The following is an 11,855-nucleotide window of genomic DNA, read 5'->3' as shown; positions in this document are numbered from 1 at the left end:
CCAAACAAGGATTTTTAGGCCTTTTTAATAACTTTGAACGGCCCGTTCCAATCTTGGAATGACCCGTTCCAATTTAGGAACGGCCTGTTCCAAACTAGGATTTTAGGCCCTTTTAGGAACTTGGAACGGCCCGTTCTAAATTGAGAACTGCCCGTTCTAGTTTTGCAACAGCCTATTCCAGGCTTCTAAAACCATCTTGTTTGGGCTTTTAGGCCTCCTGATGTCTTGTCCTGTTATTTCCATGCTTCGGGAGCTCCTTTCATTGATAATAGACGTCCATATCATTGCTTGTATGCCCCTGGACGAAATTGGGTGTCTATAGGGTGGGCTAACTCCATATGTGGATTGGTGATACTAGCCAAGGTCGTGGTAGGCTCATACCCAAACCCTTCTATCCTGACAATAGTATTGGACCTCCGAGTCTAAGTGGCACACCTGAGCAATCGCCTATTGTTGTTTATATCTGGTTCTCTTCAGATTTCCTAACGATGTCCTATACCTAACCTGGTTAAGATAGGTCAAACGATGCATTCGGTAGAGTTTATGCCACCTAGACTGCTCAACCTCAGTTGTTGGAGATCTCCTCGTTGTATAGGCATGACGACGCATTAGTTGATGTTGTATATCTATTGTTGTCGGTGTTGTTGTTTTAAAGTTGAAAGATGTAAAGTTAAATGAATTCTATTGTTGTTCATTTTATGTCAATGTTATTTGATGATGATTATTGTTGTGAGCTTACCCTAGCATGTTTTCCCTTTTGGATTGAGACTGCCATGACCATACATTGTATGCGAGTAGATCAGGAGTAAGTGGTGTTGTGATGAGTTAGTAGACTCTAATGAGACTTAGTAGGAGAGATGAGGCTTTTGTTGTGATAAATTTTTTGTAGGCTGCCAGTCATTTGGTATAAAATATTATGTGACATTATCATCCATATATATATATATATATATATATATATGTATATGAGACATTAGTTGTATTTCCTAGTATGTATATAACTGTTTAATTATGATGTGTTATATTATGCATTGTGTATGGTTAAGGAAATACATGATAGGATTTTTTCCTGACGTTATAGATCGTGTGAAACCTAGTGTGGGTCGTTACATATTAACTAAATTTTCATATATTGAGATGAAAATTTTAAATTGGTTGAATGCATAGTGATGTTGGTGGATTTGGGGGTATGGGTTGAATCCCCATCTTCAGCACTATTAAATTCTTGTCTATTTTTACATATCAGTTAGACCCAGTAATTTTGTAGGAATTTGATTGCAAATGAGAAAAAAAATTAGAGAAAAAAAATTACACAATTACGATTCCTAAAAAATCAAATGGGCAATTAAATCAAATATAAATTAACACCATTATAAAAACGTTATTGTATAAAAATTGAGTTACAAACTTGTTTAATTTATCAAAAATTTTAACTGTTTTTAACTACAAGAGCATAGAAATCTATAAACTAACTTTTAAAATTTTCTATATATATATATATATCAAACTTTTTAAACATAGATTTAGAAATGATCCAATGAGGTCCATTGAAGCTAATTGTACGATGGGTTGCAATATTTTATGGCCCTAACTATATGCGGTACCCAATAGATAAACTAAGTCCAATATCTCATGTCCGTTTTTAATTGCACGCTTAAAGTAAATTTCAATGGGCCATAGTTTGGAATCAAAATATTAAGTGTAATCAAAATAAAACTGATTTTTTTTTTTTTGGTTTGGCAGCACTTAATTACAGGTAAATATTTTTATTTTTATTTTAAATCTTCAATGTAATTTTTTAAAAAACTATTCATTAATTTCTTAATCATTTTCCTTAAAATAATACTAGTAGTTAACTAATAGTAATTTAATCATTTGATTTTCATGTATTGTGAATTTTTTTTACTATCAACTCGTTAAAATCACTCTAAATATAATTTTTAAAATAACTCGTAAAAATTAACGAAATTGAAATCCATGTCGATACATAATTAGATAATACTCTATCTGATTTTTAGTATTAAGAAAAAATACACACATATTTTTTTTCTTAAAATAATCAAATTTTAATAACTTGTCTCAATACTTATACTCTTCCTAAAATATCTCCCATTTAATATATGACATTTTTAATAATTTTAATATTTCTAATAAAAATATTTTTAAAAAATTACAAAATTAATAAAATTTAATATAAATAACTAATTTTAATATACGTAAAATATTTTTTTTTTTACTTATAATAGAATAATGTCTTTGTAATATTAATCCATTCTAGTTACATTGATAATGTAAATTACTATATATTAATTCATAATTATTTTAATTATATTATCAACTAAAGTACCGTATCTATCAATTTTATTAAAAATTAATATTTATTAAAGAATCTAATTAATTATTTTCAATGAGATTTCTCATCCCCATATTACTCATACTCTAAATTACTCATTTCGATTGATTATTATTAATAAATTTATGTATATTCTTCGTTCTTAATTCCAATGTTTGTGATGAAGATGAGAAAAAATAACGTTGGCACAATGGCAGACAAGCGTTAAAGCACTAACCAATTATCATTATTAATGGCCGACAAAATCGTTAATAGCAAATCAATGGATGACACTATTTACTCGTTTTCCAAGTAATGTAAACTAACCACCATGAATATATGGGACAAAAGGAGTAATTTGAGTAACAAAAAAATGTTAATTTAATTAATGATATTATTTATTTTAATAACTTGTACAACATTATTTTTTCAATTTATTTTTTTATTATTAAAACTAATCATTTCATTTTTTTTACTTAATTAGTATTTTAACGGGTGTCATACATATGTTAAATATTTATTAAATATAACTAAAATTTAAAATAAATCCTAAACTCTAAACCCTAAACCCTAAATATAATATTAATTTTATGAATTTGATTCTTTAAAAGAGAAAAGATTTCACTTTAAAAGATAAAATGTAATAATAACTGTTAATTAAAAAATCAATGATAGATATTATAATTAATTTTATATTTTATTATACGTATTTGAATTAATTTCATCAAGATTATCAATTATTAATTTTTTAATTACTAATTATGAATGCACTTTATCTTTTAAAATATATTATTTCACTTTAAAAGAGTTAACTTGTATTTTTATTTGTTGATAATTTATTTTTAAAATATAAAAATTTAATTTATAAATAATTATGATTAAAAAATCTAATTAGATATGAAATTGAAAGAATTTCTAAAAAAAACTTCTTATTAAAGAAAATTTTCTAAACATACTCTTGGGCAAAATTATAGTTTGCGTTTTTTATATAGAAATTGATATTTTTTACTTACTTAATTAATTAATGTGTAAGAAAATAGTAATTATGTAATTTGTCTAATTAATTTGTGACTAGCTAGTCATTTTCTTAAATACTCATAGCAAAAAAAGAGAAAAAAATCATCATATTAATTTATAATATTTGCTAAATAATAATTTTGATCTATTATTTTATTTTTAAGATTTATTTTGATTTTTTATCTTTTAAAATTTTTATTTTTATTTTTATTTTTAAATTTGGATTAATTTTATCATTTTTAAATAATGATTATTTTCAATTTTGAGAAATAATTTTAAATCTCTTTTTTATTTTTATTTTTATTATGTTTTTACTGATTTAAAAATATAAACTTATCTCATTAGATTTGTTTAAAAGAAAACTATTGACCATAACTGAAATTCAAACTAAAAAAACATCATATATAAAAAAGTCCAAACTTTTTTAATTAATTGATTTTATATAATTTTCTAATTGTTTGTGAATATATTTTTCAAGCTATTTTTATTATGTTTATATTTTTTGAATTCAAACGTCACAAGTTTTATTTATTGAACTAGTAAAAAAGTAATTTAAAATTATATTATAAAATTAAAAATGATCATTATTTAAAAAGATAAAATCAATCTAAATAAAAGAGATAAATGATCAAAATAAATTTTTAAAAAAATGATAAAAATTAACACCAAGGTCTAAATGAAAAATTTAGCTTATAATATTATTTTTATTAACTAAAAAATAAAACAAACAAGAATATTTTAATAATTAAATAATTAATACTATAAACAAATTTAAAAAGAACTTATAAAAATGGAAAACTAAGATTTATTTTGCATGCTAATCAGGTTAAGGATATTAAAAAAAAATTAAAATTATATTAAAATGTATATTATACTAAAAAAGAAAAGGCATGTATTTAAGCTAAATTAAAATCTATACTCTAGCAACTATCTTAAAAACAAAAATTTAACATTTGAGTTGGGTTCACCCGTTAAATTTATTAATTGTGTTTATCTTTATTTTTCTTTCCTTTTTATTTATTGACTTTAACTTATATTTTTTATTGATAATCTATTTACTTATTAAAATTTGTTTATGATTTTGTTGTATATTCATTTTATTGTTTTTATAGAATTATTTATTGCTATATTATAAATTCATTTTAATGTTGATAGTGAACTTATTTTATTTAGTTGATGAACATATTAAATACAAGTATCGTAGAACATTTGAATTATTTGATTAATTACTAGTTTTATATTATTTTTTAATTATATTATTCTTTTGGGTCTTTATTATAAGCCATAATTTAAAAAAGTGGTAGTTATTTTTATAATGTATTTTATAATTTTTGTTATAAAATATTAATTTTATTTTTCATTTTTTTTCTCTATTAAAGATTATGAGAATATGTACTTCTTGTTATTGGATAATACGAAAAGAATTTGAAAACAAATATTTTTTCTCTCGTCTACCCTTAAACTCTTTAATTATCACTTATTAATTTTATTAGTATTAATGTACAAGATTTGATATGAAATAATATTTTCACACTTTCCATAAAAACTTGATGATAAGAAAGATGGATAAAATTGACATATCATAATTTTATCTTATAAACCAATAAAATCAATTAATAGAACTACTTATACACTATAAGAAAATTGCCATATAGTGACACATATCATATAGTGACTCAATAAGTGTCACTAAAAACTACTTTTATCTACACAATAAATATAATATATGTTAGTATATTGTTAAAAAGTGTGGATATAAGCTATAGTGACACACAAAATATGTTGTTAAATCTCATTCAAAATCAATACTAAAATTGTGTGTAGCTATATACAAAATAAATATATACTTACATATAATATACTTATAGTGACACTTTTTGTATGTTACTATATGTAACATTTATTGTAGTGATATTAGTTTATGTGATTCAATTAAAAATATCTTATAATTAGGATGAAAGAAAATATTTGATAATAAAGTTTAAAGAAAGTTTAAGGCAAATAAAATAAAAATATTTTATAGTTCTTTTAATGTCTTGACGGATAATCCACACTAGTGGAAAATCAGTCTTTTATGTTAGCGTTTTCTCGTTATAAAAATACTCAACGTAAAAAATACGCGGTGGCATTTTTGAAATTAATGTGAACTTTTTTACATTGGACCAAAGGGAGTATGATGTGAAAACTAAAATCTACGTTGGATATGAAGTACAATCCGACGTAGATTTCAATTTTTACGTCAGACCCCTTTTGGTCCGACGTAAAAAAATTATTTTTTTCTCCTAGTACCTTCGTCTTTTTCATGCGCGCAAGTGTTTTTTCATTGTTTTCTCCTCTAGGGTTTTTCTTTAGCGATTTCCGGCAACGCTGGTGCGATTTCCGTCGGGCCTTTGGGTGTTTTTCGGTCACAGTGAGCGGCAACGACAATGGCGGCGAAACCCATATTTTTGATTCTGATTTTATCTCTCCGATTGGGTTGAAGCATTTAGGCATTTTCATGGATTGAGGTTAGTGCTTTCATGCGTGTATTGATCTTTCATTCACACGAGTGTTTTGACACTGTTTTCCTCTCCAGCGATTTCTGGCGACAGCGGTGCAAGGCTTTTGGGCATTTTTTCATTCACGATGCACGATGGCAAGACCCATTCTTTATTTTGGACCTATTTCTCTGATTGAATTGAAGCATTTGAGTATTTTTTGGACATGTTCACGGATTGAAGTAATTTTTTTTTGTTTGTCAATCATTTTATATTAGACGTGGAGGATGTTCAACGTGATTTTACGTCGGTTAAAATACCCGACATAAATTTACGTTACCTGCATTAATATCAGACTTTTTTCCAAAGTAAAAAATTTAAAATAACAGACATAAAATGTCTTTTTTATACTAGTGCCATCTCACTACATCCCAATTTTCACGATAAAAGAATGAATTCAACCTAACCCAACGTACACAATTAAAGGAAAAATGGGTTGATTGAATTGAATTGACCCATTTCTTAATCTATAAAAATAAAAAAAATGGTACAAATCAAATTTACAACATCTCATACATTTTGTTTATTGTTTAACTACTCAAACTAGATCTCTTTTATGATTGAACCATTTGACATCTTTATTAAAAATACAATTTCAATTAAATTATATTTTAAGCTAGTAATTAGAAGTTCAATTATTAATTTATATGTATATAAAATACTTGTTGAGAGATGTTCACTCCTTAAATGAATTTCAATATTTCGAAAGATTATTCTTTAACTTTCTTAATTTTTTTAAAAAATAAATAAATATTTTAAATGATATTATTAAATAGAGTGAAAATAATTTATATTTGTTTATATTTAAGATCGAAACATGAGATTTTATAGAATAGATGGAATAAAAATTAATTTAATTTTTTAATATATATATATATATATATATATATATTCATTTATATCCATAGATAAAATGAATTGATAGAGTAGTTAAGTAATATAAAATAAAATTTTATTTATTTAATAATAAAATTAGAGAATAACATGTAAAAAATTAGTTTTATAAAGAGTAAAAATTATTTATAGTAAATTAACGAAAAAATATATATATAAAAAAAACTTATAATCATTTAAGTTTTAAAAATAAGTTATAAATTCGTATAATAAATTTTCTTAGGAAGTTATATACTCTTAAAATAAACCAAGAAAACAAAGAAGCTAACAAATAACAAGTAATGCTCGTAAATAATTAGCACACGAAGGTGATTCACTAATTGTTGGAATTTTATGACTACCCTCCTCAAACAAACCCAGACTACACACTTGAACTCCAGCACAGAACTAGCTTTGGTAACCACATCTATCACACGTACATTAATTATTAAACCCTCACATAGTAGCACTCGTAACACCATTACAAGAACCAGACACACTAATCATAATTGGTTCACCACTAGGCTGAGTAGTTTAGTAATTAATCATATTCATATCAAGCACTAATTCCATCTTGGGGGTTAAATTTCGATGATCCCAAGTTTGCAACATGAAACTGCGATGTATACTTATTGGACGCAGCTTCAATCACTGGAGGCTCATTCAGAAATGCCCAGCTACTCTTGGTCCACCTGCATATATCCAAAATTCAACTTTTTATAAATAAATAAAGTGTAAAACAAGTGAATTAATGGCACAAATATGAAAAACATTGAAAGAGTAAAATTTTGTACCAGCCATTTTTCTTTATAAGCTGCTCCAAACTTGTGTCAATGTCCATACTTACGTGGTCCCGTGTGCGGGTCACGGGCATGGTCATTGACTTCTGAAGCTTCTTCTCTGGCTCTGTGTATTTGCTAACCTGTCCAGTGTGCATCACCATAAAAATCACAACCAAAAGAAAGGTAAGAAGAATACAAGAATTCAATAAAAATACTTTTTAACTATATCTATTTTATCAATAACTAATACCTGTATGAGAATCTGACTATACTTATAGTAGAGTCTCCTCTTTTAGTCGTAATCTTTTTCATTTATAATATTCAAACCAATACCTTGTTTAAAAGATTCTAATTTAATATTAGACCAATAACTTTAAAGTAATTATAAATTTTTTTTATTATATATGATAATTATACTTAAATTACTGTTTATTTGATACTAAACTCAATTTTCTTACGTATTGAGTTTGAGTATTGTAATTGAAAAAAGAAATATAACAATGGAAACTCAACAAAAATGAGTCAATCAAATTTTTTTGAGGGAGTAGTCATGCACCCAAAAAAAAATTACTGTTTAAAGTTTTACAGTAACTGATGCATGTATTATTTATTGAAAGAAGAAATGAAGGCATGGATGTTGAGGTTTCAGCTTAATTTAAATCTGGAACCTGAATAGTGTCTGATAAGCTGGAAATAGCTTTAAGGTGTTCTTCCTCTATCTTCTTCTTTGATTTCCAGTATGCATCAATTTCATCTTTGGTGAGTGAGCGGTTCCTTTTAAGTGTGGCTGACACATCAGAAAAAATTACTAGCTTATAACATTGGCTACATGACAAAAGGCTTTAACACAAAGCATATACATATTCATTGATATATATATATATATATACTTTACCTGATTTAGGATCCATGTGGGTAGAGTACCATCCTGCCATAAGAGAACCCATTGTGATATGCTGCTGAATTATGGCACTATGAGACTATGAGTAACCAAAATGCCTAATGGATGAATATAACCTAGTTTGTCATCTTCACAGGTTTCTTATATTTTATATAGTGTTTCCTCCTTGGTTGGGGTGGGTTTTAGGGTTTATTTTATTCTTCGGTCTTATCCCTTGTTGATTATTTTTATGCGTGATCGATGAAAAGATGGGGTGGGCCCCACTTAAAATATAATGCTGATCTATGTGATTCCTATGAATAAGTAAATGAATATTCTGGGCTTCAGTTGGTAGCCCACAGAATTACAAAACAAGGTGGCGATCTTACCGACAATTTTGCTTTTAACCTTGAATTTTTCTTTTAACTGTTATTTTTGCCTTGTCTTCAATGGGAAGAATATTCATAATCCATATGGTTTGTAGTGTTGTTACATACATTTTTAGAAAGAATTGATGATTTCAGTCGCAACTTTATATTTAAGAAAGAATGGATTGGAATGAGGAGTGTGATGGCGGTGTAAAATTGTGATGAATATGATGGCTTGTGGCCGTGTTTTTGGAGGTGGGACCCACCTGAATCAAATAATCTTATCTTGAAGAAAATATCCTCACCCACCAGTCCCCACCAAACTCTACTTTTATTTTTTAGATTTATCACTAAAGTTGCTGTCTTGCTTTTTTCGAGTACCACCCACAAACAATGTCAAAGCCTCATAGGGAAGCATAAATGGATTAAAAGGGGTTTTGCTCTAATGTGGTTAATTTATGACAAGTGTACTCTGTTTTTCTTAAATTTTATATCTTTTGAAGTGAAGATGTTCTATGTAGAAGAAAATAGTGAAGATCTCCTATATAAAAGGAGATGTAGAAGATCACAAGTTATCTAAAAACTAGTGGTACAAAGATGTGGGGAATGACCATATCTCAACAAGGAAAAATGATTTCATCCTTACCTTGTTATTTAAGTTTCCGAGGAGGAATTTTATGAGGGAATGAAAGTGTTGGAAAATTATTTTATAATTTATATTTAATTTTTTTAATTTAGTTTTCAGTTAAAAAGTTTGTAACGTTCCGTTTATTTGTAACTGTTTTATTTTATTTAACCTTTTAATAGTATTAATTGGTTATAGATTTGATTAAGTCTTATTTTTTGAGTTTGTGTTTACACGTTAGTTTGTTAATGAACCTAAGCAACTCTTGCGACAATGATGTAATTTATCTTTATTCTTTGTTATTGTTTATGTTGCCTTTTGTAAGTTATATATTCTGGTGTACGAGTGTATGTTAAATACACAATACACTATACTACTACACTATGAAGAGTATGGTTTACAAATTGAAATTATCACTTCTTCTTTGATAATTATTTCTTATTAATAATATATTTAAGAGCAATGTGTTTTTCCCTCAAATATAAAATATAATAGTTATTGATGAAATATTATATCTTATGAATGGAATGCATTACAAATTAATTGAATAGTGCAGTGGGACGTTTTTTCTCCTAATGTGTTATAACTCAAACTTTTCTAAACTTTTATTCTTATTTATTTTAGTCTTTGTTATTTAAATTCATCATTACTTTGTTGATATATTTATCATAACGTAGTTTTATTGATAAATAATATATATTATTTTTCTATTTCCATGAAAGAAAACGAGATTCTAAATCAAAATTCTTTTTTTATGAAAAATATTTATCATAAAAATACAAATTGTTATTTTAAATGTCAATTAATGATATGAATTGTTATCATTTGATTTTGTTTTAATTTGGTAGATGATAAACGTCAGATAATGGTGGTATAAAGATAATAAATTATCTTGGAGAAGCTAATAAAGTGCAACCATGTGACCATGTAGAAATGAAAGTAAAGAATGACAACCCAATAGACGTGATCAATCATATGATTAAATAGTGATGGAAACTTATGAGATTTAAATTAAATATTTTATTACTTATTTTTTCTTTAATCTTTTAATTCAAAAATTGGTTATAATTATTAGTGTCTTGACGATGTTGATTTTTTTTTTCTTTATTTCTTTTGCACAATTGGTTGTGGCTGACAAAATGTGTTGAATTATGATGATTAAAATTAAGATGAATAATGGATTACATAATTGCAGCACACGTGGCATGACCTTGAGATAGGGTCTAGTATTTCCATGATCTTAAGTTGTATAACCATATCTCGTATATATATAAAAAAAAGTAATTTTAAATTCAGAATTTTATTTATCATGGTAACTAAAAATATTTATTTTAATTTAATTATATTCTTTCTATTTCTAAAATTTGAGAGAACTTTCATAAAGATGTCATCCTTATACATATAAACATTATGTCTACATGTTTTTTTTAGTATGAAAGTTTATGTTACTTTTGGTTGATTATATGATACATCATAAAGATGTCATCCTTATACATATAAACATTATGTCTGAATGTGAATTAATATTTGATAAATCATATTGGATTTACAAGTTGATACTTTCATTGCTTTGTAACTAATGAAAGGATAATTGCTAAGGATTTTGTGGCTTAATGTTGATAGCATAAGAAAGTTGGACAATGAACTTGAAAAGCATATACGCAAAACATCTATAAAATTTTTGTGGGAAAATAAGAGAATGTTGAATAAATCATTTCATATTATTTTTTAATCCTCTTATATCTCACTTTGTTTTTCTCATATGATTTTGATATTTAAATAAGTATGTTTAAGTGTAGACATCTTCATTGCAATTTAGGTGTGTTCCTGTCAAAGCCATGACTAATATTGATACTATGTGGTGACAAAGTTGTCTAATGGAGAGTGAATTATTTATTAGAAGAAATTTTGTGAATCCACTTATAAAAAAAAATTGTGAAAACGCATACTAAATTGTTGAGGGTAATATGACTAAAGTCCATTAGTTAGTTATAGCATCGACCTTGACTTTGTGAATGGAAATCCCAAGAACGGAGTTCAACGGGTGAATATGAAGTTGTTTGTTAGCTAAAGTACACAAAAAATTATTTATATATGGAGTTGTTTCAATTCCTATTCCTATGGAGATGTATTTTTTTAAATTGCGACAATTACAAGGTTGAGGTATATATAAAAAAATTTGTTTAGTAAAAATAAATTAAAATACTTCTTAATGAACCTTATAATAGTAGTTATGGGGATGAAGGTCACAACTTACCCTTTAAAAGATTCACCTAATGAGTGTGGTAGCGGGGTTGCCACTGTGAAACACAGGCAAGATGTTAAGTGACACTCACAAAACAAGATATACTTGCACAAGGTCATAATGTGCACCACTAATTTAAACTCAATGAATACTTATATTATTTTGTTATGTTTCAAAGTCTGATTAAATGGAATAT

At 26.2% G+C, this 11,855-nt stretch overlaps 1 protein-coding gene across 1 annotated transcript; it reads right to left on the bottom strand.

Annotated features, from left to right (window-relative positions):
* Positions 1 to 7,045: 7,045 nt before the first annotated feature.
* On the bottom strand, positions 7,046 to 8,603 carry LOC109811997 (DNA polymerase epsilon catalytic subunit A). Its single transcript, XM_020375854.3, has 4 exons — positions 8,437 to 8,603; positions 8,210 to 8,328; positions 7,554 to 7,681; positions 7,046 to 7,451 (listed from the first exon to the last, which is right to left on the bottom strand). The coding sequence occupies exons 1-4, from the start codon at positions 8,486 to 8,488 to the stop codon at positions 7,316 to 7,318; spliced, it is 435 nt and encodes a 144-aa protein (XP_020231443.1). The 5' UTR covers positions 8,489 to 8,603; the 3' UTR covers positions 7,046 to 7,315.
* Between the last annotated feature and the right edge of the window lie 3,252 nt (positions 8,604 to 11,855).

The sequence above is a fragment of the Cajanus cajan genome, chromosome 9, assembly GCF_000230855.2.
Source record: "Cajanus cajan strain Asha chromosome 9, NIPB_CcT2T_4, whole genome shotgun sequence".
NCBI lineage: Eukaryota > Viridiplantae > Streptophyta > Magnoliopsida > Fabales > Fabaceae > Cajanus > Cajanus cajan.
This window is presented reverse-complemented; position numbering and strand designations above follow the sequence as displayed.